The 27784-nt window shown below is 42.3% G+C and overlaps 2 protein-coding genes across 5 annotated transcripts; both read left to right on the plus strand.

Annotated features, from left to right (window-relative positions):
* The first annotated feature begins 1959 nt into the window (after positions 1-1959).
* Positions 1960-7634, plus strand: pycr1b (pyrroline-5-carboxylate reductase 1b). Of its 2 annotated transcripts, none has more exons than XM_088303688.1 (9): positions 1960-2102; positions 2578-2671; positions 2943-3013; positions 3408-3587; positions 3694-3801; positions 3979-4092; positions 4466-4558; positions 4744-4907; positions 6783-7634. In XM_088303688.1, exons 2-9 carry the CDS (start codon positions 2605-2607, stop codon positions 6958-6960), a joined length of 975 nt encoding a protein of 324 aa, XP_088159814.1. In that variant the 5' UTR covers positions 1960-2102; positions 2578-2604; the 3' UTR covers positions 6961-7634. The 2 variants fall into 2 exon arrangements, with proteins under 2 accessions (XP_088159814.1, XP_088159813.1); XM_088303687.1 differs by having other exon boundaries at positions 2000-2168.
* A 2344-nt stretch (positions 7635-9978) lies between these two features.
* mafgb (MAF bZIP transcription factor Gb) lies at positions 9979-27682 on the plus strand. 3 transcript variants are annotated; one of them, XM_088303191.1, is made up of 3 exons: positions 9979-10257; positions 22138-22203; positions 22967-27682. In XM_088303191.1, the coding sequence occupies exons 2-3, from the start codon at positions 22168-22170 to the stop codon at positions 23444-23446; spliced, it is 516 nt and encodes a 171-aa protein (XP_088159317.1). In that variant the 5' UTR covers positions 9979-10257; positions 22138-22167; the 3' UTR covers positions 23447-27682. The 3 variants fall into 3 exon arrangements, with proteins under 3 accessions (XP_088159317.1, XP_088159316.1, XP_088159319.1); XM_088303190.1 differs by lacking the exon at positions 9979-10257 and adding an exon at positions 10403-10758; XM_088303193.1 differs by lacking the exon at positions 9979-10257 and adding an exon at positions 21717-22030.
* Positions 27683-27784: the final 102 nt, after the last annotated feature.

A 27784-nucleotide genomic window follows, 5' to 3' on the forward strand; every position in this document is an offset into this window, starting at 1 on the left:
TTCACCACCCGAAAGTTGGATAAATTTGAATTAAAATGTAAAAAAAATAATATTCATGTCTACGGACAAATTGGAGTCTTCAATGAACCCGACATGCTTGTTTTTTTGGGAATGTTAAGTAGAAAATGGAGCACCAGGAAGACCGGTGGTGAGATTTCAACGCAGTAATCCACACTACCGTATTTTCCGGACTATAAACCGCAAATTTTTTTTCCTCGATTTTTAACCATGTGGCTAATACAACGCTGCGGCTTTTCTGTGGATTTTACTTTCACCACTAGGGGCGCTCTATAGTTCCGAAAAACAAAGGTTTTTATTTCAACTAAGTGCATTATTTGTCCAAATTTATTACTAGAGCTCCAAAATCCCCATCTCAAAATCTCCATTGGCCATTCGTGTTAATGTCAGGCAAATGACGTTCAAAGTGATTTGCCTCTTGTGCTCTTCAAAATAACAAAACAAAACGAAAAAATACACATCATAGTCCAATTAAATAAAAAATCACATTTTATCAAATTGTTAAATGGTAAATGGAGAGCACTTATACTTGTATTTATCTTCATCATGCGTTTACACAATTTAGTGCCTTAACTCAACTCATCCTAAAAAAAAAAACAATAATAATAATAATTGTAGCGTGAAATGCCCCGTTGATGTAACATATCAACTCACGGAAAGGTACACGGAAATTTCTCACAAAGATCTTGAGCTGGATATCAAATAAAGCTGCAGGTACAAAAGGCAGGCGAAAGAATCGTTACGAGTGTAATTAGCAGTGGGCGTTGACTTGTCTTAGTAATTGACACACGCTGCACCATGAATAATTAATTGCTTAATAGGATGACCATAATGTTATTTGGTCACGCTATTACAGGGTGGAATGTTTCAGAACAGGTTGGGCATGGGTGTGGATTTTTATGTTTTGCATATAACGTAAGGGTGTAGCGACACATTCCGCACAACACACTTAGATAATGCATTGAAAGATTTTTTGTTTTATAGATTTTTCAAGCGGTTCAAACAGCAATAATATCGTGTTACGGCTCATTTTGTAGAACTCTTTATATTCAGTTGTATGAGACGCACAAGTGGCAAAAGTATTCACACACTGTCAAAGTCTCCCAAATAAGGCCATGCATGGAGAATATTAGAGGTGGCAAATACAGGTCCCGAAATTAAAAGTTTTGACACACATTCTACAAGTGTGCAGATCTCATCAGCATTTAGAAACCGTAATCCATGCCTTCGTTACATCCAGGCCAGATTATGGTAATACACTTTATTTTGGAGTCAGCCAGTCCTCCACTCGTACGCACCTGACCGCTGCCTCAGGTCTGCGGACCAAATGCTGCTGGTGGTGCCAAGGACTAGGCGGAGCCTCGGGCGGGGATCCCAAATGTTCTGTTACCGGTCCTTTTCTTTAGAATGACCTTTCATTAAATGTCAGGTAAGCCCCCATCTCTGTCTACTTTTAAAACTCATTTGAAGATACAATTTTATTCTTTACTTTCGACTCAACATGATATCTACTGTATTTTAATTTGTGTTCTAATTTCCTGATCATTTATATTGCACCCTATGTGAAGTGCTTTGTTTCAGATCCAACTGTTGTGAAATGCGCTAAATAAATAAAGTTGTATTGTATTTTAAATATCATTTAGTGCAAGGAATTTGTGGAAAAACAGCTGATTTTGACAATGCAACCAGTTTTATTTAGATTTATTTAGTTACTTTGTAGTTCATCCAAACACTTTAAACTACAAGTTCTGTTTAATAGTATGTCAAGTATGCTATACAGGAAATACATTACTTTTTTTTTTAATTTGCCACATTTCAGAATGAACATTACATAACCTACTTTCTTCCCAACTCACGCCTGATCTGATGAAACTGGCTGTGACGTTTTAAGAAATCCCGCCCAAAGCCGGACGAATGCTTTCTCATTGGCTGATGCTCCCAGTATCCCTAATGTGATTGGTCGGCTTTGTCTCAGTAACGATTGCTAGTACTTGGCTAGTGGTCGGCGTGAGCAGCTGTGAGCGGCAAGCCACGTTGACGCAAAAAGTGCTTGTTCCTCTTTTCGTCCCCTCCGACGGCGTAAGGTACGAGTCACTTAGAAAGTTGTCATCTGTCAGTCACGGCTCGTCACTTCGCGCAACCAACCGAAGGTAGTCAACTCTGTTTTAGCGCCTATTTGTTGTGTTTCCCGTTAAATACGCCGAAGTGGCTAGGAATGCTTGCTAACAGTTTAGCAATGTAAGCTGAGGACAAGCTGCCGTCGTTAGCATATCGTACGTTGCATCAGCATCAATAATGGTGGCACTCGATCAGTGAACTTGCGGATGTGTGATGCATTTCAATGTGTGTGATGAACAGAAGTGGATTTACTCTTGCTTCTTGATGTCGACGATCCGTGAACTGCGAAAGTTTTCCAACTGGGGGAATATTATTATTTTAAAAGCTATTTAGGTGACACAATTTTGCCAAAATAAGACTTAACATTAAATATGTCATTTGTATGCGTTTGGTCATAATGCAAGTGTAGTCACGTGATAATATATATTTTTTCCTTTTCAGAACACAGAGGCCACATCATCTGTCAGAATGAGTGTTGGATTCATTGGAGCGGGCCAGCTGGCTCATGCACTGGTCAAAGGTTTCACGGCTGCAGGTGACGCCAGTTTACATTTGCCAGAAAATGCTTTTTAGGTTTATGCTCAAGAAAAAAAAAAACCTTACACTTGCATTTCACTGCAACTTTATTACGTTATTAGTGATACTTCTAAAATGTGACTTAATGCAATGCAGTATTTCTCAACCAATAATAAGCCAAGGCAAATATTCCACTAAAATCTCATGACGCACAACCAAACAAAAGTCTTCAAATATATACACTTTGGAATTTAAATGTGACCCCTTCCTTTTCTCATGTCCTTCCTCAGGTGTGATTGCTACACACCGGATCACAGCCAGCTCCCCAGACACTGACCTGCCCACTGTGACTGGCCTCAGGGTGAGTTTAACCTCTTAGAAATATATAAATGCTCAAGCTGCTGTTGGTTAGGGCTGGGCACTTAATCAAAATGTAATCAGGATTTTGAGTTTGAGCTTAAAAACATAATAGAAGGAAAAACAAAGTGGCGCCGGCGATGTTTCTGCAAGCTCCCGACCCTGAATGCGCACCATGTTACTCGTGCAGCAAGTGTGTGACCTGAATTCATTCACGATTTCGAGGGTAGTTATTATTTTTTCCGCATACCTGCCCAGCCCTACTGCCTGTGCGCTCATCATAAGGCTTGTCCTGATGCTGTTTGACGCTCTAATTGCATTTTTTTTCTTTTTTGCTTCTAATTGCATTTTTTTTCTTTTTTGCTTCATCTTTGTCACTTTTTTTTTTTTTTTGGTAGAAAATGGGGGTGAGCCTGACGACGAGTAATAAAGAGACGGTCAACAAGAGTGATGTGCTCTTTCTGGCTGTCAAGCCTCATATTATCCCATTTGTTTTGGATGAAATTGGACCAGACATTGAAGACCGCCATCTGATCGTCTCTTGTGCTGCAGGTGTCACCATTAGCTCCATTGAAAAGGTCAGCCATCCCTTCAGTTTTTTAATGCATCACACATACTGCACTCACTTTCTTTAGTATTTTTATTGGTAAGCGCTTCTTTCATCTTACCTGTGGCAATTCTTAGAAACTGCTTCAGTACCGCGCAGCCCCGAAAGTCATGAGGTGCATGACCAACACTCCAGTGGTCGTGCGAGAAGGAGCTACAGTATATGCGACCGGCACCCATGCCGAGGTAAAGAGAGAAGGAGGCTGGCACTTTTTTAATGCTTGTTTGGTCCTTTTGGTTGCTTTAGTCTGTGGTAAGTTTAGTTTTCTCTAGTGTCCTCCCTCAACGGAAGGGCTGTTTCTCAATCTGTGCCCTGTGACCGGCGATTTTGGCTTTTTTTGAAAATAAGCTTATCTGTGTCAGGTGGAGGATGGGAAGTTGCTGGAGCAGTTGATGGCCAGCGTGGGCTTCTGTACTGAAGTGGAGGAGGACCTCATTGACGCCGTCACTGGCCTAAGCGGCAGTGGGCCTGCCTATGTAAGTAACTTGGAAGACAATACTAAATTTTGGAGGTTAGAGTGGTGCTGGTGATCGTATGCTGAACACAACTTCCGGCCTCTTTATTAGCAGTCAGCCTCGGCAGTATTTTCTTTGGAGGATTTTAAATGTGCTTGAAGTGCTCGGTCCATGTTTAGAAAATTCCACCAAGATGGCTGCCACCTGTCACATTGCTGCTTTGACCATGTGCATGTGGCATCACAGATTTATCTCGAGCATGTTTCTGTTTGCTGCAGAATCAAATGACAAAAGGCTGACATCAAGCTGGCACAAATTCAGCACAAAAAACTTTTTTTGTTTTAATGGTGGATAAATGCGATGATATCCTGAAGGGAATTTTGCGTTTCAACAGGCGTTCACAGCGCTGGATGCACTCGCCGATGGAGGAGTGAAGATGGGTCTACCCAGGAGACTCGCTGTCCGACTCGGAGCTCAGGCCCTTTTGGTCAGTGGAGTCCGATCACCAGAATTTTTTTTTTTTTTAATGAATAAATGATGAATGTCAATCAACCCATTTAACACAATTTGAATTTTGGTTTCTAAACAAATTTATTGAAAACTCTGCACTCATATTTTTTTTTCTCAGCCTCTAATGAGGAAAAAAAAACCTCCCACTTTCTTGTTGTGCAGGGAGCAGCTAAGATGCTGCTGGATTCCGAGCAGCACCCTGGCCAGCTGAAGGACAATGTGTGCTCACCAGGGGGCGCCACCATCCACGCCCTCCATGTCATGGAGAGTGGGGGCTTCCGCAGTCTTCTGATCAATGCCGTGGAGGCCTCTTGTATTAGGACACGGTAAGATGATTGGACCGGGAGAGCCAAATCTGTTCCAAAATGGATATCTGCTGTGTTTTGCCACTATTTTTGTGACAGTTCCTTTGTATTTATTTATTTTTAAATGTATACAAGGACAGTGCAAAATTGCTTGACTGTTAAAATGCAATGTGCTCGAGTCGTAAAATCGTATTTCCTTCAGTAATGTCCACGGATGTTTGTGTACACACTAATAACATTCACCGACATTTGTTTGGATATGATGTCACAAAAAACTAAAAAAAAAAGAAATTACAGCGCGACAAACAATTCCAAAGACGTATTCATAAACATAAATTCCAAACGGAGGGTTTCCTACTCTATAGTGATCACATGCACTCGTAAGAAATGTGATTACAGGCTCGATTCTCAAGAAACCAGGTTTTTAGGTGTTTACCGAAGGAAGTGAGAGTGGGTATGTCTCGTTTGGCATTAGATTTTGTGTTCCAGGTGTGAGATGCTCTGTTCGAAAACAATGACTGGCCAACGGTACTTTTTCTGAATGAAACTCTGCGGTCACCTCGGGACGCTGCTCTGGTTGACCTGTTCATATTCTTCTGTACATATTTATTTCACGGAGGTGGAGCCAGACCATGGATTATTTTATATTCAAGGATACAATCAGAATATTTGAGTATGTTTTCCCAGCTCAGGAGTTGATATTTCTTCAGAATTTCACAGTGATGGTATGTGTTGGGCTTTTCATCCCAGATTTTCAAAGACTGTATAACATAAAACATCCCCCCGCCTCCTCTACGCTCCCGCCTATCTTTTTCTAAAGATGTTGTTGCCTGGTACGTGTCTCCCAGCAGTTGGTGATCTGGCTTGAAGCCACATTTCAGACAAACATAAGAAACCTAGATTTGACTCACCTAATAGATGTTGCACTTGGACGTGTTTTGAGAGAATACAGCCCCCCTTTGGTTTAGCGTTTGGGTCCCGTACAACACGAGCGTGGTTAAGGGTGTGGAATAGGTTGAATTTGCGATAATTGGTAATGTCCTTATTTGTTTGTTTTGCATTATTAATTGTAGTTCGAGTCAAAGACCCGCCCAATATAACAGCTGTCCATGGAGGTGATGTCTTTGTTGTATTTGACATACTTGATGAAGGGACTTGTTGTGGCGGGGTTGGAGACTCAGCAAGTTGTGGTGGAAGTTCAGGTAGCTGTGGTGATAGCCCAACTAGCGGTGGTGCTGGTGGTGGCGGGAGGTCGGCTAGCAGTGGAGGGAGCCCAGCTAGCAGCGACGGCGGCGGTGGTGGCTCAGCTGGCCGCAGTGGTGGAGGACCAGCCGGCAGATGCGGCAACTCAGACAGCCGTGGTTGTAACCCAGCTAGGTGTGGTGGGCGTTTAAAAACAAAAAAGCAAAAAGGATTTTTGACGTCTTTGGCCGTCATTGGCAGTAAATGAGTTAAGTGAGAAACATGATGTCATGTTAGTCATGATGCCCAACTGGAAGAGACTCTCTCATGTGCTTTATATATTTTTTTAAAAATCAATACATTAATATTAGTAATATGCTCTCATTGTCAGATATTGACTTAACATCGCTGTTGATCTGAATCAATACCAATATTTTCAGGGCGGCATCTTGCACCGGATCGTTCTCGTTATTCGCTCTGTCACTATATAAAATGGTAAGCCACGAACGCAATATTAATCAGAAGGGGGCGCAGTTTTTTGGGGGGTTGACTTCCCCTTTTAAGATATCATCCAAAGACACAATTGTGGTCACATCATCTTTCTCAAACATGAATGTCATGTCAGGATCTTTCACTTGAGCCTCCCTGCTCTTAATGGCGACTTAAAAGTTTGAATGGACTTTGACCGAGAGCTTCCTCCTCTCTTCCTCCAAGGGAGCTGCAGTATCTGGCTGATCAAGAGCGCATCTCTCCAGCAGCCATTAAGAAGACCACACTGGACAAAGTGCTTCAGCAGCCCGGAGTCACTGCCAGCGGAGTGGCCAATGCAAACGGCAGATCAGGGCTCAGCCTGTTCAACAATCGCAACTCTGGAATCAAGAAAAAGAACTGAAAGTGAAGCAACACAGAAAGACAAGCAAACTCATTTCACATTAGCAACCCACAGATGGCCATGCGTCTCACAGACTGCACCTCTCAGCCATGCACCGTGCTAGGCTGACTCGGGTGGTGTCTGAAATGGCCAGACCAATGATATATATTTCTGTCACCAAATGATTTATTTTAGCCGATTGTTTTCTACTTTCGTGTCGCTCGTAAAGGCACGCGTGCATCTGTGTTGTGTTGCACTCGTACTCTGTCGTGTGCAAATCAACATAGATGACTATCGAGTAAGTGCGTTTTGTCTGTTCAAAGGCAATCTATCTTTTGTCCACTCGATAACATTTAAAAATGGGACGTTATCAAGATATTCATTGACTCTTGTTTTTAGCTACTTTGACAACAGCTCAAGTCCCAACATTTTTTTTTATTAATGCTATCTGTGTGGACATATTGAAGACTGATGTTTTTTGTTCGATGAAGGCATTTTTTCCTCTCATAAGTGTCCCACGTATCACACGGTCCTTCTTCGACCATGATTTGAAAGTATCATTTTAGTACTGTCCGTCCTTATTGTGTATTTTCTAATATCCCAATATTTTTGAATGACATATTCTTCATTTTGTACCGGCAACCGCTTCTAGGTTGGTGTTGTCGTAGGCCGCATTAAACAAATTGAAGCAAAAACTTGTTTGGCTTCCATTTACTTTTTATATCTGTTGTTTTGATTTTTTTTTTTCATGCTGTAGATGATAAAAAAAGCCGCTCTTGATGGAGGATACACCCTGGCCTAAAGACGGAGCCTTTTTCTTGAATCCATCCATTTGCACGATTATGTGGAGCTTGAGTTTGCATCTAAACTTAATAAGGTTAGAGCATAACGAGCGAGAGACATGAGTATCAAGTGGTTGCCTGTGGGAAGGGCCAGACCTTTTAACAGCTCACTAAGGAGTCTAAATTTATATTTCTTCAATCATTATTTTATTATTTGTGAGTATACCATTCACTTTAATTTTTGATGTGACACCGTCATCCACAATGGCTTGTTGACAAATGACTTGCCTACTCTTTGTCATTGAATAAATGTAATTAAATGTGTTTATTCTGTCGCTTGCAATAATCTAAGTGCAAATGTCCCTCGCTGCCTCGTGAGCGTCACAGTATCGTAGCGAAGGTAAGTACAAATTCATTTCAATGGCTAAATATAGCCATTGTGGCTTTTTTTTTTTTTCGAATTTCAAAATCTCTCCCGTAAGCCTTTCTTCTTGCACTTTTTTTTTTTTGCAGGGGGGGGAATGCAAGGATGGAATCACTTTAAAAGGACGAATGACGAAAGTGTAAGGAGCGTGGCCTGGTCTCAGACGGAGGAAGCTAATGGCAAAATAGGGTAAAGTGCCCGTCTATGAACATCAGTATAGCACAATGCTTCTCAATTATTTTCTGTTACGCCCGCCAGCTAGAAGAAAACGACGTGTGTTTACGTGCAAGTGTTGTATTTCGTCATTTTTGCACAACTGTGTTTTGGGATAAACAAAGTTTCTCAGGTGTGTGTGACTTTTGCACCACTGTGTGTGTGCCCTTTAGACTCATACGTAAATATTTTTTATCAAACAAATGCATCATGTAATGTAGGATTATTTTTTTAACTGTATCATGACACTTTTCCCTGCTATGTGAGCTTGCGCAAACAAAGGCGACGACTTGCGATAACATCTGCTCTTATCTATTCTCTATGCTGATAAAATAAATGTCTTGGCTGACAAATAGCGCCTCGGGGGAAAAAAAAGCCTGCAGAAAGATCTAAGAAGCACAACTTTAAATCAAGTGATACCCCGTTGAACTGATTTTTAGGGTTGAGTTAGTTTTATTCATAAACCATTCTTTTTTTTTCTTAAGGTGATGTATGCAATCTTGACAGAGCTATTCTCTTGAAATCATATCTGGCAGGCGGCTTTCAAAAAACCTCACGGCAATGAAACAGTTTCTTCTTCCTAGTCAGCATTATCAACAAGCCATGTCCCGCTGTTTTGACAGATTTATGTATTTTTAATTATTATTATTTATTTATTTTAGATGGGCATTTTTTGCAACCGCTGCATTGGGCTATGAAGAGCCATGTTCTGCAATTTTTTTGGGCACTCACCAAAAAAAAAAACACAGCTAGGCAGTTATCAGCGTGATGCTGCATTAAATGATGATTCATGTTCTTGTCAATTGCAGTAAAAGTGTTTAGATGATTCACTTGTTAGATAATAATCCTCAAGAAGGGGTGGGTCTTTTTCTGTGGCCCCAAATGACTCGCTATACGGCCCTGCCAGGTGACATACCCAACCCCACATTCCCAGATCGGTTATGAAGAACCCACTGCCCTCAGAGTCCGCCACAAATGGAGTGAATTGGTCGTGACGACCATTCTGATTCTGATTATTTAAAAAATATATGCATTTGTAACGATCACAAAGTGTTACTGGTGAAATCAGTTTGCATTCAGTCATTTCTGTATCATCTGGCAACTTTCTCCCATCTGCGTCCCTAATATGCCATGAACCATTATTGGAAATGAATGAGAACATAAAAAAAAGTCTCTCAAATAATACCATGATTAGGGAATATCTTGCTTCTCCAAATCTGTTGCTGTCATCATTAATGCTCCCTTGATCATCACCCCCCCCCTTAATCGCTAAGATCTCAATCAATCAATCAATGAAATTAGTCAATTGTGGTTGACTTCATTTTTTACACATTTTTCAATTCTTTAGTTATTTCCAATAATAAGATTCAAATCGAAGGAGTAGAAGGAAAACGGCATCAGAAAATAAACAATGCAGGACATAACCTAAAAAATCTTCTGAAGCAAAGTTGTGTTTTTTAGGATACTTTATTAAATGAGTTTTGGCGTGAAAAAAAAAACGTCAGCAACTGTAAGATGATAGGCATCATTCCGTCTTGTTAACCGAATCTGCAGTAACGAAATCCTCCACTTAATCCTCCACTTGTGACTCGAGTGTTGTTGTTGGCGGTGGTAGTAGTAGTGGGCCGTGTCTCTTTAAATGCGGGTTACGTAGCGCCTTCATGAATGAAACCATGTGATCCAAACATCACTTGACGTCTCTCGCCTGTGCCAGACCGAAACAAGCGAGGAAGGAGTGGATCGGATCCAGCACACAGACGGTGCCACAAGGCGTCAAGCGAAGGAGAGGGGCCAGACGTCGCTCCTTCCTTCTCGCACCGCAACCACTTGAGCACCTCCAACCGCCGGCCATCGAAGGTCGGGGGCGGACGGACGGCGCCGGTCCGGTTTCCACTTCTGGTGAGTCAGCAGTCCAAATATCCCAACTTGAAACCTCCACAAAGTGCTGAATGAAAGTGGCGTTGTTTCGCTGAGTGCGCACGGCGTCGAGCTGTTTGTTTTAAACGCCACCCCGCCCCCCTCCGTAGAAGCGCTGAATCATCACGACCCGGTCGTCGTCCAGTCGGGACCGAGCGAGCGGGTCTGAGAGGTGATTCCACAATCCGGACAAAGGGGGAGCACGATGTGCGCGATGTGACGGCGGGCAAAGAAGAAGCCATGTGTCGGAATGAGAGGGGCGAGCTAGGGCACGTTGACAGCAAAGGTCGGCGGAGGTGTCGCCTGTCTGCTCGCCATTAGGCGCGTGTAGCAGCCGGAAAGCGGCAAAGTCGGGAAATGTGCTAAGAACAAATCGGAAGACGGTTGAGCGAGGAACTCGTCTCGCCTCGCCTCGCCTCTCCTCGCCGACTGTCCCCGCGCGGAGGTGCTGAAAGCGGCTGCATGGCCAGCGCTCGTTCGCAGGTACACAACGCGCACAGTCGCGCGCGATCAGCTGTTTTTTTTGCTTGTTGTTGTTTTGCTGTCAATGTGTCGTTCTCTCCTCCCGCTCGCCTTGACACTTTGAATTCAATCGGTGGCGGAGAGCGAAAGCCGTTTGTCGGCGACTAGCTCGGGAGCGCCATGGAGATGGAGCGGCGCTCGCTGCCTTGTGTGAGCGTGTGTTGTTTTGACATTTGCTTTGTGCCCTCCGACGGGCCTTTTTCTCCCAACCTGGAGGAATGTTTGAAACGAAACGCGGCGGCGACATCTCGCCTTGCCTTGCCTCGGCTCGGCTCGGCTCGGCTCGTCTCTTGCGATTCGGGTGGATTTCTGACGCCGAGTCATCACGTCGGTGTTATTTGTGAACGTTCACGGAGAGGCACGAGGGAGCCATGGCAACATGGCACCGACGGGAGGCGGGCGGACAAAGGTCTTAAGCGAGGCAAAAGCGCTCGCTTTCTATTGGGGGGCCTTGCAAACAAGTGCTCCCGCCCATCGCCATGAGGGCGGTGACGCTTATCTGCAAGCGAAATTCGGAATTACGAGTGACTTCAATCGCAGTTTGTTTGTCATCCTTTATTTAGCCAAGGCGCGTATTTTACATTCGACAAAAAAAAAACCTCTCTGGCGCTACCAATCAATCATGATGTGAGGTGGGAGCACAAGAGCATCTCTATCTACTATCACCTGCATAGATGGATGAGTGTTTTTGTAGTCAATACATTAAAATAGAGGAAGTGATTTTCAAAGTGTGATGCGAAATAATCACAAATCTAAATGAACAAACTGCACAATTTGCACAGGTAAAAAAAAAAATAAAATCCCTCATATTACGTTTTTTAAAAATGTTCAGTTGTATTTAACTTTTAAGGAACAATAAATTTGCATTCAATTTTTATGATGTTTTGTTTTCAACATTTATCGTATAAATTTTGATTTCACTTTTAAGTGCAATACATTGCAATTTAGTCATTATTTGAGTAGTTTTTTGTTCCGCTGTAGTTTAATGGAATGTTAAACCTCAAACTGGCAATTATGTGAAATAATTTTTTGGAATAAAACTTACAGCTCTCTTTTTTATGTTGGTGGCGGTTACTTGAGGAGAGCTAAGTATTTTTTGAGGTTGTTCTTGGTGCAAAATTGTTTTGAGAACCTCTGTAGTGAAATTGGTTCTTTCCCACACATTTGCATGTACAGCTGTGCCTGTCATATTAAAACAAAATTAGACCGCGCTTACGTTCATGGTAGTGCCTCCCTTTCCTGACTTCGGTACCATCAGATGGATCCAATTCCCACTTAGTGACGGCATGGCGCGAGTCTGAATGGTCCTCTGTCGCTATTTGTGTCCTGAGACTGACTGATGACCATGGTTGTTTTCTCACAAAGGCATCTGGCAAAAGTTACATCTCCCCATGACCCTGAAAAGGATAACCAGTCCACTAAACGGATGGATGGCTCATGGCGTTCATTAATCCCGCCTACCTGGATTTTATTCTAAATGAATAATGAAATAACTGGAAATATAAAGCCATTATCCCTTGGGTGTTGCGAGTGAGCGCCTCCTCCTCCTCATTGACTTATGATTACATTACCTGCTGACTGGTTGCAACCTGTGCGCATTGCTACTCAAGAGTAATAGGGAAGCTCTGTGGACCCAAGAAAACTGAAACTTCACCCCCTAATGATTCCAAATCAGCAGCTTTCGTCAGAGTCAGCACTCTGCAGAGTGTATCAAAAGTATGTAGTAAGCAAGTTGGCAAGTACTGTAATAGAGGGTCATAATGATGAAATAGTTGTATCACTATTGGGTAGAAAAGCCCCCCCCCCCTCCTCTCTCATACACACACATCGCACAGGCACACACTCACGCACACACATGCACACACACACACAACCTAGGGGCTAAGCTTTTTATACTCGGTATCAGTATTTAATCAGTGCTTGAAGTGCATTTCTCTGTCAAGTACTTTCCCTATCCTTCCCTGGTGTTCACAGTAATTGAACGCTGACCAATGCTTATGTGTGCAACTTTGCTGATGGTGGCGGAGCGGCGGCAGAGGCGCGTGGAGCAAGGGGGATGAAGGAAGAATGAGAGATGGGATTTGCGGAGAGATTGAGAACAAGGACCTTTTTGTCTTCAAGGCATTCCCCTGAAAATGCTGAGGCGAAGCAAATGCTCCCTCGCTTGACAGATGGCGTTTTCACTTGTTACTTACCACAGCGAGTTTCTTTGACTTGTCCTGCGTGCGTGTGTGTGTGCGTGAGAGAGAGAGAGAGAGTGAACAGAGTAAGCAGGAAATGCACCTAGAGACGAAGATAGAGCCGTGTGTGACTTTGTGCGGAAGAAACATCGACACGCAGAGTTGTGTTAAGGACTGGCGTTGAATGACATAATTCCAAGTGAAAAAATATCAAGTGGCATTCTAATCATTTTTAGGCCTACGAGTGCACTGTTTATTCCCTGTAAAAGTCTCATCTGTTTTATTTATTATAAGTTGAATTTCCGGTTTTGTGGTCATCACCAGACTTTCCTTTTGCGATAGCCTTGTGCGATGGTGGTTTTAAAAACGCTCACGCGCACTTACAAAAAAGTTGAGTTACAAATCACACGTGACGGTTGGAGCTCAATGTTTGTGTGCCATCGCGCCCCCCCCCCCCCAGAATTTGTGCTTCCACTTTTAAGGCGGGTGCACGTTTGTATCCTGTGCACTGACCGTTTAGAACAGGGAGTGTCAAACTCAAATACACTATTATCATTTTGAATGTTACTATCATCATATAGAATGTAAAATGGTATAGTAGCATTTGGTATAGCCTCGCGGGCCAAATATAATTCCCCTGTGGGCAAAATTTGGCCCGCGGGCCAGAGTTTGACACCTATTGTTTAGAACGTTAAGAATGAAGGTCATTGTTTCAGAGGATTCAAAGATTGTAATTTTTCACTACTAAGACAAATTCAGAGCTTTTTTTTTTCGGGTCAAACATGAACAGAAATCAACCATGTAGAAACGCTCGTTCCCACATTTTTGCCTGTCCAATTGTATTTTGGAACTTACAAGTAAACTAAATTGAGTACATCGCAGAGCCGTCATATTGGATTTCCCATAATATCGTGCTCACCTTCGGTGAGTGTATTTGTAAATGTTAACGGTGGCGCATGCTGCGAATCTTTATTTTTTTTCAATTTATTTTGCTACAAAAGGCTTCATTTCACAAAAGTCTACCGAGAGTGAAGTGGAAGTAAAAGAAGAAGAAGAAAAGACAGAAGAAGCGCAGGGAGTATGTGAAGGGGAAGCAGTTGGGCAGATCAATAGTTGAGCGTTTTTTTTTTCTCCCCCCTCTGTGGTAATGATGAAATATGGTGTAAGCAGATCTAGTGCATAATCATCTCTATGCTCCACATTTCTTTTTTTGTATCAGCGAACGTTGCTTTTGCTTGCTGTTTGTGTTAAATTAGTCCAAGCTCCAAAGTGTCCAAAGGTGTTTACCTCCCTAAGGAGACATAAAAGTGAGAAATTAAGACTCATCCAACATAAACTAAAGGGGATTTTGAAATGGAAAGCCGGTTTAGTTGCATTTAAGCCACTCGTTTTACATCAGTGCTGTAATGATTGCGGCAAATTCAAGCAACAGGAGTACAAAACGCCTCGTATTTATCGGTAATCACACAAGGATCTGACCTCATGTCTTGCTCCTCTTATATTTTCCTTCCAAGGGGCTCCAGTGTTCACTTTGGAGCGCTTTGAAGAAGAGACACCTTGTTCACACAAGGAAGTACTGCAAACCACATTAGTGAGTTTGCTTTTCATGCCATGTTGAAGTACGTGCAGTGGTGTGTAGCGTTTGAGATGCAAGGTGTTGGTCACAAGAGCATCTGTATGAGTGGTTTTCTACCAGTTGCATCATCTTGCGCAGTTCTGACTGCAGTGTGACGATACCAGACTTGTGGTTGGTATTCATGAACCGTACTGATTTGGAAACGTACACACGTTATGTCAAGTTGAGCGAGCGAAGAAAAGATAAACGTGTGCATCGCATGAAGCATCTTATCATCAACTTTCCATTTACTAACAGCTCCTCGGAGGGTTGTTCAATACAGATGTAAGATTGCGAAAAAGCATATTATTAATTGTCCCGTTTCCTTCCAGGCCCTCAAGAAAAAAAAAAAATCTGGATTTCGGTCGGTACTAGTAAAGCAAGACCTGTTGGGGTGTGTGTGTGTGTGTGGGTGTGTGGGTGTGTGAATGAGAGTGAGAGTGAGAGAGTGAGAGAGTGAGAGAGTGAGAGAGTGAGAGAGAGTGAGAGAGTGAGAGAGTGAGAGAGTGAGAGAGTGAGAGAGTGAGAGAGTGAGAGAGAGAGAGAGAGAGAGAGAGAGAGAGAGAGAGAGAGAGAGAGAGAGAGAGAGAGAGAGAGAGAGAGAGAGAGAGAGAGAGAGAGAGAGAGAGAGAGAGAGAGAGAGATGAAAATGAAAATGAAAATGAAAATGAAAATGAGTGCAATTGACTCGCAAGAACCGTGGCCTTCTGGTGACCATTAAACCTCACAGCTCAAGGAGAGGAACTACAAGATGTACGCTCGCTGAGATGAGCATGTGCTCTACTTCAGAACCGTGTGCACACTTGTCAGCAGAGAGTGCAGAGTGACAGATGCACTTCGCATCTCTGCTGGGAGCGCCAAACGACGGCGGTGTAATAATGGAATGTCATTATTGCACGTTTGAGTGCGTGCGTAAGCTTACGTTGCAATTGCCATCTGAGTAGACTGTTTTAAGTTCATAAAAGAGCGACCATAAATTGGATCACTTAATTAGGATGGGCAGAATGTCTTGTCTCATTACATCCAGTATCTATACCTTTTTGTTAATATTGCTAACAGAGAGATCTCTGATGTTCTCAGAAATACATGTTACTAAATTGTAGTGGTGAGCGGTCAATACCTTCAAGACCTTCTCTGCTGGTCGAACATAATCAATAAATCATGATCATATTCTTCACATTGATGTCATATTATATCCTAGTGTTGTATTTTTAGGTTAGTGTTTTTATCCAATCAGAATCCAGCTAGCTCGTGTTGCCAGGCAGATTTCACAATACCAGGAGCATGCACTATTTGTCCGAGGCCTTCAGATACAATCGTGCGGGCGTCTATTCTGTCAAAGTCAATCAGCTGTCAGATTTGATAGACAGTTGCGATAGCCAATCAGATCACGAGTTGATGACAGTAAGGCCTCTTCGCTGGCCTTACGTTGAAGGTGACGAACGCGTCTTGTGATTGGATACTCACTCATGAGGGGGCAGCGCTATGCGGAATCAACACACCCGGAAGCCGGACCTGGCAACCGTTTGAAAATCTGAAATATATTTTTGCTTTTTTCAAACCACAATGGCCGAAGGAGGGAAAAGTGTGGATTTAATTGCAGATACACTTGCGAGGCCATTTTCAAGAAGGACCTTTCAGGAGAAGCTAGGTCGTTCGACACTTCGGTATATTATTTCTCCAGCCGTGGCGTCATAAATGATGGTAATTTGAGAAGTATTTATTCAAGTCGGACTAAGTTGCTCTTCACCGAAGGCGTACGTATAAAATGCACGGCCCGCCGCTGCTGCATTGCAGTCGTGAATTGTTTTCATTTGGATCGTGAAAGAGTGGCACTTGACATGCTTTTACTTGTCGTTAATGTTTTCTTTGTGGCCCTCTGATTGCGCACGCTAAATGAGAACCAGTTTGACCCAGGATCTTTTTCTCTTACAAAAAAAAAAAAAAAAAAGCGGCGCCAGGGCTCAACAACCGTCTGACGATGCAATTTTTTTTTTTGCTTGTGTTGGGAAAATAGTCCTCACACTCCGACTTACTACCTGCAATGGGAAAAACGTGTTGACGCCAGGACTTTTCCCCTCACTTTTAATAACTCACTTTGCACAATCACTGGCTCATGCGCACTTAACCAGAAAGTGTACTCCCATGTGTTCCCCTCCTCACGCTCTCCACGAGCTTCGCTGTGAGCCCACTCCCTCGCTCACAAGTTGCCATTGTCACTGATCTGATTCCTAAATCTCAATTAGCCTCCTTACAGAGATCATCAGTTAATTATTCACAAACACTCATAGCCCACATACGCGCGTTTTGCTCCCTCTTTACATCGGCAAGGCGAGCTATTGGAGGTGAAATTCTCTACTGAGTTTAAGGCAGTGGTGAGCGGTCAAGGCCTGCCAGGCCTTCTCAGCTGGCCTAACATAATCAAGAAATCATGATCATATTCTTCACATTGATGTCATATTATATCCTAGTGTTGAGAGTTTGTATCCAATCAGAATTCAGCTGGCTCGTGTTGCCAGGCAGATTTCGTCATACCTGTAGAACGCACTATTCGTCCGAGGCCTTCAGATAGAATCGTGCGGGTGTCTGTTTTGTGTCTCAAGGGGGCTTTTACCATTGATAGACAGTTGCGATAGCCAAGCAGATCACGAGTTGAAAGTGATGAACGCGTCTTGTGATTGGATCCTCCCTCGTGAGGGGGCAGCGCTATGCGGAATCTTCACAACAGAAAGTCGTAACTGGCGACCGTTCGAAAATCTTAAATATATTCTCGCTTTTTTTAAACCACACTGGCCGAAGGAGGGAAAAGTGTGGATTTAATTGCAGATACACTTGCCACGCCATTTTCAAGTCGGACTAGGTCGTCCAACACCCGCTCCGTAGTGCTAAAGTGTCTTTCTGTTCATTATTTCGCCAGCCGTGGCGTCATAAATGATGGTAATTATTCAAGTCGGACTAAGTAGGACTTCACTGAAGGCCTACGTATGAAAAGCACGGCCCGCCACTGGGTTAAGGGCTTTATAAATAAACCGACTTGACTTCCATTTGCCTTTTGTCATCTGTTGTCCCTGTTCTCTGTGATTGCTGGGTCACTTGCAGGCACAGTTAAACTTGCCGTTATGCGAGGATTACTCACTAAATATAGACTTGCCACTGCATCACTCTAACAAGCTATTCTTAATCATTCTGTCTGTGTTGACTTGTTTGTGCTCGCGTACATCCACGCACGCAAGCCCTCGGGTTTATTTGTGTGTGTGCGCGCGTGTGCGTGCGTGGGTGAGGGGAGCACAAACACCAGCTGGAAGTCGCTTTCTAAGAAATTCCTCTCTGTGATGTTATTGGCCTGGCGCAAAAAGGCTTTTCTTAAAGAAGATTAATTGGGGTGCAGTCTGAGGTAGATATGCACTCGCGCACACGCACGGATACACGCCAGCATACGTTTACAAACAGACACAGTGTTAAGTCTGCACTACGTAAAAAAAAAAAGTGTTTTCTCTTCGGCTGTGTGTCGAGCTTTATCACTGTTTCAAGCGCGTACAGTTTGTGTGCGTCGGATGGTCAGCAGGAGTTTCGTTGCACTGGATCAGCGTCAGAACTTTTCTAATTGGCGGTTTTAGCCGTGGTCGTTGCTGAGCTCAGTTCTTTTCTCCCCGACCCCAATACCCCCCCCCCCCCCCTCACCGCAGCCCCCCCTCACTGGTGTTCTCGCCATCCTCCCTCCACCCACCTCCGTGCCCAACAGCTAAGCTCTTACAAATGTGTTGAGGATGCATTTTCACCCCAACACCCTCCCACCCCCTTTGCCTCCTCCTCTCCTCCCTTGCCGTCCCATCTCGCCATCCCCACCTATGCACCCCCCCCCCCCCGGCTAAAGTTCTTTTCTGTCTCCCTTGTCATTTGCACCCCCCCAGCCCGTCCTCTCTCCATACTCAGCATTTTCCTCAGCTGTGGGTGTGATGTCTCCACTGTAGCGCTAATCAGCTCTGGAGACGTCAGCATTCTTTCCGTCCTCCTTCACAACCTACTCCAGCATCACGTCCTCTCTTACCTTTTTTCTCCTCGCAGTCTTATCTCTGCTTGTGTTTTAGCCATCTCCGCCGCATGTCATCTGTTTGTGTGTGCACGTGCGTTTAGGGTTTGTGTTTGTGTGGTAACCACAAGCAGCTCCGCTCTTGAGTCGTCAGCGTTCTTTCTGCGGCTACATAAAAATACAGCCGAGCACAGCAGAAAAGCTGTCTGTTGTAGCAAGAGTGGCCGCGGCATTGACCACGGCACCGCGACCACCCCGGATGCACTTTGGGAAGGACGCGACTGGCAAGTCCAAGATGAATGGCGATGCCTTTGCTCAGCAGATGATCCTTAACCCGGGTGATTTACACATGACCTGTGCTGTCCAAGACAGTTTTGTGCAGCAGGGCGCCTAACAATTGTTTCCCAACAAGGATTCATTCAGCAATCTATAATACATTATTACGTGATACTATAAATAGTAGTATTTTCGTTCACCGTAGAGTTAATTCTAGCCTCGCACAATGGACAAGGAGAGCGCCACTGCCATCTACTGGAGTGGATGTATAATTACACTTTATTTTTTATTTTTTATTGATTTTTGAAGAAAGTGAACTTGCGCTTGGATGTAAAAATTGGTGCAGGACTCCATTAGCATGTTTGTAAATTTGGCAGACCACATTGCGTCATGTTGGGTACCTGTCAATTTGGTGGCTGAAATTACACGTAGCTTTACACCCGGTGATAGCAGGTCTAAGTTGTGGTGCAGTTGTTGTAACGCAATTTGCTGGATTTGGTTGAGGTTCAAGCAGAGCGATTCTGTGCTCCGCTCCATGTGTGGTGGATGTCATTTTATTTCAAGTAGAAATATGACAACAGCATGCATTGAATCACTGCACAAATAAATTCATTATTATCATCTCTAAAGGGGACCTCAAGTCAAAAATGTTCTGACTCAGATTCTGACTGCGAAGGTGACATAAACAAACCCAGAAAATATGTGAGCCGTTATTTTGTATTTCATTATTTAATCGTTAATACATTTAATTGATATATTTAATTAAATTATTTGTTATATTGCACTTCTGATTCTGAAAAGGTTCATTTTTTGCGCTTTTTTTTTCTGGTTAGATTTAATTTATTAAATTAACTTTGCTAACGAACCGTCACAACATGGAAATAAAAAGCAATCCTCCTTTGTGTGGGGGGGTCAGACTTTCTATATTTGCTCCAAAACATTATTTAATTTGACAACATGCCCCAGTTTAGTGCTGGGCGCGCCGCACTATAATTACCTTTTAATATGACATCTGATCTCACCATGTGCCACGGCAGACATTTTTACAACATACGCCACCTACGGACCAGAGATATCGATAAAGCTGGTGTTTGTGTTTGAAAAGTTAGGCTGCAGTCAGACAAACGCTTTTTCCTGTTAGATCACCATGTTCAAAAAATGAAAAACAAGATTTTTTCTCTCTTTGTATAAGACTTTAATAAATGTTGTCATGAAACGTGCAATATTATTGTAGGAATGTATTTGTGCAATAAAGGCACACACACACTCACACACACAAAACCACGGCTTCCTAAGATAGCGACGTCAAGTGGATCGTCACTCCGTTTTCTTGCATGCATTGTGTTGAACTTGAAATTCGTTTGGGTCTTAGCAGCAGAACATGTGGATATTATCGTGCCCCACACTGGCACGGCGATGTGGGAATGTGTTGGCATGCTTTTTTTGTTTGTATGTAGATGGGGGTTATGGAGGTTGGGGGTTGGGCACGGGGGAAATAAACCTGTGCCTGGCAGTTAAAAACGCCTCTTTTCTTTTTTTTTTTTTTTTGCCTTTCTGTTTTCACTTCCCCCACCATCTCGCTACCCTCACCCCCAAAGGCACCCTTAGTCTTCATGTCTTTGATCCATCTATTGTGTGATGATGATGCACCTCCAGCTGTGGTAGCGTACAATGCATCCCAGCGCACTGCATGCACAATTCAAATAGCTACCAGTATATATAAAAAATAAATTAATTAAAAAAAAGAAATTCTGGCTTTCCAAACACAAGAATTCTCAGTTTTGATTGACCGTCTCAGAGATGTTATATTTTTTAGCGTCATACTTAGCTGTGTTGAAGCGCTACATGTTATCCTATCCGATGAGTGCTGTGTTGAATATTTTGACGCTTTCATGTAAGTCAATGAGGTAACCCCAAAAATGAGAATTTTTCTTTAACTTGTTTCCTACCATTGACGGCTAAACACATCAAAGATTCATTCTTTTTTTATTCGACTGGTTAAGTGCTCATAATGTTGGCGGTTGTAATCGTGGCAGTGCCGTTGCGGTTTCTGCGTCTTTAATCTGCGCTGGCGATATAACGTATGTGCTAATAAGGTATATTTTCTCTGATCTTCTGCTATCTTTAACTTCTGGATCTGCAGCATCTTCACAGACCCACCGAGGTGCACTGTGGGGGAGGTTCACCGCTTAGTGTTACCGGGCTCAACTTATAATATTAATATGAATGATAAAAAAAATAATAAATGACGCTGATCGCGCTTTCCAGGAATAACCTTATCTGCAAGATTACCAATCATTTGCATTCTCCTCCGTTTATGGCAGTCTCATTTGTTTGGGAGTGAATGATACATGTCCTGTATTGTGTGTAAAAGGCGGCCTGATGGAAAGTGACAGAAGCGAGTCGAAATTTACGCGGCAGGGGAGGAGAGAGTGAGGCCAGGAATCTGCTGAGTCATCGTGACTGGTCTCGTGATGATCGCTTAGGTCAGAGCAGCAACAAGAGACACCCTTTAATGAACACACCCACACGCACACACATGCGCGCGCACGCACACACACACCGAGGTCTGCGAGATGAGAGACAGACGAGCACACCCGAACACAAAGCATCCCCTTTTGGAGATGTGCACTCGGAGGACTGATGTCATCTTTTTTTGCACTCCGGTGTTGACTTGCTTATCTGCCAGCCTTTTGTCTTTTGTTTCCACATTTGAGCAACGACATGTCAACCGCGCACATGCATCGTGTTTGTTTCTGCCGGTCGACATTTGTATTCATGTCGCTGCTCCAAGCTTGGAGTAAGGTGTGTGTGTGTTCGTATGTGTACGAAAGCGAAAGGGCTGAAACGGTTAGCTTTCCCCTGGAGTCCTTCCCACAAATTCTATCACTTCCTCTTCTCTCAGTTCACTTCTTCGCGATTGGCCTGAAGCCAACCAATAACGCTTCAACTTGACAAAAGCAGTGGGCACTATCACTGTAACGATCACGAAACCGGAAGTCAGGGAAATTCTAAGAAACATTGCGAGTCACTTTCACTCATGCAAGCTGATATTGATGCACAACGTTTAACATATTCAAACAACAGTCCTCCATAGCTACAATAGGATTTGTTTTGTCTGTGCTCGACCTGGTGGGTAGTGATCCACGAATAATAATTCATTGTGAAAATTGTAAAGGTCTTTTTTTTTTAATCAAGCTATTAAATGATAGCTAACTGTTATATTGTTTTGTGTTCAGGTGTGTTCAGAAGAACAAGGCTCCTGTGGCATGACGACGACAAACAAAGGAAATAAAGCCTTAAAGGTGAGGGGGAACATCCACCAAGTGGTACTGGTTCACCACGGTACGAGTGGAATCAAGTCAACCCCGATTAGGTTGGAATTGACATTGCTGAGTGTTGAGGCAACATGCTAATAGCGTCATAAATAATATGACATCATAGCTTAGCAGCGAGACAGCATCTAATTTGAAGATTTGCTCATCAGAAACTGGACATGATTGCAGTGCATTGACAATGCCTGTAAAGAACAATCGCGGGTTGTTGTTTATTTAAATGGCACGTTTTGGTTCCATCATATTCAAGCCAGTGATTGTAACAGGGGAAAAAAGTGGCCCATTCACGAGCTTACAAAAGAATAACCTATTTAATTTTGAGACCCCACACTGATGGCGATGTCATACTTTTTTGTACCGTCCAAATGGAACAAAACACACTTTTGCACATAGAAGTACATAAACAGATTGTTAAAACAGTGCTTTAACACGGCAACAACTTTGCTAATTAATACAGAACAGACCCCAAGAGGAAAAAAAATCTTGATTTATTTAGCGTATTTTCTGAACTATATAGCGCCCCTAGTGGCGAAAGAAAAATCCACAGAAAAGCCGCATTGTTGTATTAGCCCCATGGTTCAAAATCTATTAAACAATTTCAAATTTAGAAATAAATAAATTAAATTCAAACGAGCCTTTATACTGTTAAAAAAAAAAAGTTGCAATGTCGGGAGATTCACTGCATAGCACTCACTTTGTTGTATTTGATTTGATTCCTTCTTACTTCCTGAAGGTGAAGCGAGAGCCAGGGGAGAATGGCACCAGCTTGACAGATGACGAGCTGGTGACCATGTCAGTGCGGGAGCTTAACCAGCATCTCCGGGGGCTCACCAAGGAGGAGATCCTGCAACTGAAACAACGGCGGCGCACCCTGAAGAACCGCGGCTACGCCGCCAGCTGCCGGGTGAAGAGAGTGACCCAGAAGGAAGAGCTGGAGAAGCAAAAGGCCCAGCTGCAACAGGAAGTGGACAAACTGGCCAATGAGAATGCTTCCATGCGCTTGGAGCTGGACGCTCTCAGGTCCAAGTACGAGGCCTTACAGACCTTTGCCAGGACTGTGGCGAGAAGCCCCACTGTGGGGGTCGGAGTCAGGGCTGGAGGGGGAGGAGGCGGGGTCGCGTCATCGGTCATTGGTCCACTCATACCCGGGAAGGCGGCAACGGCGACGAGCGTCATTACTATAGTCAAGTCCAAAACCGATGCGCGGTCTTGAGGGAGGTTTCGATTGACAAAGGTGTGTCAGGATGGAATTCAGCTGCGTCTAAGAATTTCTGCTTCGCTGCTTGCCGCGCCTCCTTCACTGCCTTCGTGAGCTGTGTCACTGCACTGGTCACGAGCGCAGTGAAGGACGAGAGTAGTTGGTCAGCGCTTGCTAACAAAGGATCAGAGGATTTCAAGTTGATCATTGCAATGAACTGTTGTTGTAGTTGTAGTGAGGACCCGATGTTCCCTTTCTGTGGCGTAACAAACAGATGGTAATGGAACATTTTTGTGACAGATTTAGAGACAGAGTAGTCTGATAGATCATCCATTTCATGTGACGAACTAATTCCATTGGCTGCAGATGAGTCCCATCTAGTTGCAACTTTTTCATATTAGTATGATGAAATATATATATACATATATATATATATATATATATATATATATATATATATATGAAAGGCGATTGTGTTACCTGTATTTTTACTGTTTTGTACTGTGTCGTCATTCACATGAGGTTCAAAATGTATTCTCTGTGTGTGAATTGTTATATATTAGGAATTCTGTGAAATTCGTGATTGCTTTGGTATTTGTTTGGTTTGGTCAGTTGTCTTATTTTTTTTTTTTTTTTAAACCAACTCTTCGCTTCTCACCCATATTTGCCCTTCCCCTTTTTTTCGTTCCAATTGGCTTTGATGAAGGATTTTGAAACTACAATATAATTGTATGTGGGAGAGGGATCTTGACACATCTTTTGTGTCAGTGTATACGTTTGGAAAAAAATTTCGGAGGGCAAGTGCCTTGGTCTGCTAATTGAAATATTTGGAGAAGAGGTCAAGAGGAAGCGTTCTAATTTAATAACTGGGCCGTACCTGTGATCAATGGGGTAAACTGACAAGTTTGGATGTCTATGACAACATTAATGCTGCGTTGTTCTATGAGCTGTGTAGTAGCCACGAGTAATAATAATAATAATAATAATAGGAAGAATAAATCCCATTTATGGGCTTTTGCACCTGTAAATGCTGTATCTGCAAATTATTATTTTATTGGATTATTTCCCCTAATTTGAATTTTTTTTTTTTTTAAAGCAAAGTCCCAACAAAAAGCTTGCTGAATGGTAGCGTCTCCTTCTCAGAGGAGTTTAACCAATCACTAAAACGATTATTTCTCTCCTCTTTTTTTTAAAATGTTTAACATAAATGGGGGGCCACTGACACACGCTTTACAATAAAAGTAATCTTATGTGGTGTTCTCTTGGAAAAAAAAAAAAACGTTTTTAATGACTTAATTAATCATTGTCCACGTACGGTAGCGTCTCCAATTTTATAAAGACAATTAGCTTTGCATTGTTTGTATTGACCTGTGACAAATAAGGTGAGAAAATCAGTTTGATATACAGTATCTCTCTATTTTGCAATTGTACCAAAAGTGGCTTAACTACTGAATAGCTTTGTTCTTTCTCTTGTGACTAGGCACGTGTGTGTGTGTGTGTAGCCGTGTGGTGTGCTGTGTATGTGGTGGGGAAACTATACTGTATAACTTTCACTGTATTTGATGGTGACAACATCGCTCATTGTTTGATTTGACGGCGAGTGATGACACAGCTGGTAACCGTGCTTGTTCTCTCATTATAAAGTGCGCCCCAGGACCATCTGAGCGTGTTAGCATCTGGCCATAATCTGCGAAGCTCTATTTATTTTTTATTTTTTGACGTTCTATGTTAAGTTCTGCTCTTATTTGTGCAGACAGTGACCAATCTGGGTGTCCAAGGGTCACATGAGTTAAAGTAAGAAGTGAAGCCATTTCTTTACAGGTATATTTAATTTTAAGTTTGATTTTTATGTGTGTTGTTCCGATACCGATACCAGTATCGGTAATTGTACCGATACTGCCTTAGAAGTTGGTATCGGTATCGGCGAGTATGGTCCCGATACCGGCTATTGATTATTGGTATCATGCTTCGAATGCTTATGAAACCTGTCCACATTGGAGGGATAAATCTGCTTCAAATTTCAATCAAATGTAATCTTATGACCTGGTGTACATGAAAAAGAAAACCATAACTGATATAAAGAGCATGTATGTGATGGTGTTAGGTCGTCGTGTTGAAGATTTGACAGCCTTTGTGCCCATGGTGAATGAATAATTTTACTACCAAGTGAGTATGCAATTCTTTAGAAGTTGAAGAAAAATTGTGCTTGTATTTTGATTTTTCAAAAGTATCGGTACAGTATCGGTATCGGCCGATACTGCGCAGTATTATCGGGCTCCAAAAAGTGGTATCGGAACAACACTCATTTTTATTCATGTCTTTCTTTCATAAAAGTCCGGGGAATACAACATGATATTGTCTGTTGCTATTTCATGACTCATCTGTCAAACTGTGACTTTCAGTTTCAAACCATTACAATGAAACCATTGTGAACCGCTTTTGACGTTTTTCAAAATGTTGAAGTTCATAAAGCTAGTAAGTTGTCTGCACACAACAGGCAGAAGAAACAACAGCTACGATGTCGGGGTTCACGTTTTAACAGATGTTATTTGTTAAAAAATCCAAAAATTAATTATTATTCATTTACAATCAAATTGTGCCCAGAATACAAACAAATATGTTTCATAAGCTTTATACGTTTTTTTTGTTTTTTATATGTTGTTTCCTCGTAACTGTGTGGTTTCCTCCCCGTCTGGAGCCGCTTGTTAAATGCCTTCATTGTGTTTTTGACTGTTGTGTTCAATATGGCGTACTTGGTTCTGTTTCTTAAAAAAAAAAAGAAAAAGGGAAAAGGTTTTGCCGAAATTCGCAATGACATCCAAACTGTCTCAACCTTCAGGATGAATATCATACGTTGTGAGTGTAACCGTGTCAACATGGTGTTTAGTTGTCTTTTAATATGCAAACTGTGTAAGGCATAAAAGTAGGACTCCTGTCACACAGGAGCTGTACTGCTGTTGTGGCTTGTGTCGAATTGTTCAGGTTCAGTGTGATGTGGCAAGGTTAAAGACTTTATATTCACCGTGTTTAGCAATATGTGACTGGGTATCAAATGTTTTATTTTGGTTTGTTTCTATCTGGATAATGTGTTGTGACTTGCCTTGTTTCACCCCCAGCATATTATTATATTTATTAATGTGCACAGAAAGGAACAAAAAAATCAAATATTTTTCTATCCATTTCAGTTTGAAAGACGCCGCTTCTTGTAGTTGTGTTTTTCCTCCCGTGTCAAGCTGCCTGTTTGGTCTTGAACGTAGTTCATCCAAACATTAAGTCAGCTGCAAATAGTGACCTTTAGTCATTATCAAACAGGGTTTTCCGTAACACATTTTATGAGCTTGCTTTACTGCTTCCTGCGCAGACGTTTTACCTTAACTAATGAAAAGATGTTTTCACCCCCATCCTCCTAAATCATCTTCATAAATTTTGTATGGCACGGGAAAAAGAAGTAGAAGTGACGATGATGATAAAAGTGAACCGCTTTCATGCTTTACGGACTGAATGAACTTGAAAACATCGTCTGATTGTGGAGAGAATGCTTATCTTTTGGTGTGTCGTCACTCAGATATTTCCCCGTGTAGTCGATCACGCTTCCACACTAAAAGCTCTTTCAACCCACCTCCAAAGCTGATCAATGAGAGTAAACGAACCAAACATTCCTTTGATCGTTTTTGTTTGGTGTGCCGATCAATAATAATGTTTGTTTTGCTTCTGCTGGTTCCGCACTGACATTGAATCATTTCAACGTTATTTTCTTCCTTTTTCATCCCATTGTTGACGGTTTGCCCTTCAAACGATGTGTATCTAACGGTGATCATTTAGTCAGATTCTACGTTACAGCTGGGATATTTTTGTGTCCGAAAGTGAATAATGGTCGATTTAAAGTTATAGAGAAGTAGTGAGTTTGTCTGACTATGACGCAGCTTGTTCAGAAAGGGTCCTGTAATAAGAAATTATGTGTTTTGTACTATTTCTGTATGGGGTGTAATAAATTATTATGCTGTTCTTTCTATGGGAAAATACTGAAAATGTGACAGTCTTTGTAAGTATCTTCAATTAAATTATTGTTGTTTTTTTTTTGTTTGTTTTGTAGATACACAAGTGATGATGACAAGGTACTGGTAATTATGGAATTAACTGTTTCATCATCAGTCTAATGTTCTTTTAATTTATTGATGTATATACTGTATGTTTGTCAATAAACAGTTTACTTTATTTTGTATATGACCAATAAACATGGTTTAAAACAGATCATGTTTAGGATTCTCTTTGAATTGTTATTATTGCAGCGTAAAATTACATTAAAATATTGTTCCAATTCGATTTAATACACAATTTTGACGGCGTCATATC

The sequence above is a fragment of the Idiotropiscis lumnitzeri genome, chromosome 8 (genome assembly GCF_059441095.1).
Source record: "Idiotropiscis lumnitzeri isolate Australia: NSW breed Sydney's pygmy pipehorse chromosome 8, RoL_Ilum_1.0, whole genome shotgun sequence".
Taxonomy (NCBI): Eukaryota; Metazoa; Chordata; class Actinopteri; order Syngnathiformes; family Syngnathidae; genus Idiotropiscis; species Idiotropiscis lumnitzeri.

Excerpts from the sequence above, each read along its gene's own strand:
- pycr1b (XM_088303688.1), top strand. The coding sequence starts at position 2,605 with ATGAGTGTTGGATTCATTGGAGCGGGCCAGCTGGCTCATGCACTGGTC. Across the intron at positions 4,559-4,743 it reads TCGGAGCTCAGGCCCTTTTG|GGAGCAGCTAAGATGCTGCT; the intron begins GTCAGTGGAGTC and ends CTTGTTGTGCAG. Across the intron at positions 4,908-6,782 it reads GCCTCTTGTATTAGGACACG|GGAGCTGCAGTATCTGGCTG; the intron begins GTAAGATGATTG and ends TCTTCCTCCAAG.
- mafgb (XM_088303190.1), top strand. The coding sequence starts at position 10,738 with ATGGCCAGCGCTCGTTCGCAG. Across the intron at positions 10,759-22,137 it reads TGGCCAGCGCTCGTTCGCAG|GTGTGTTCAGAAGAACAAGG; the intron begins GTACACAACGCG and ends TTTTGTGTTCAG. Across the intron at positions 22,204-22,966 it reads AAGGAAATAAAGCCTTAAAG|GTGAAGCGAGAGCCAGGGGA; the intron begins GTGAGGGGGAAC and ends TACTTCCTGAAG.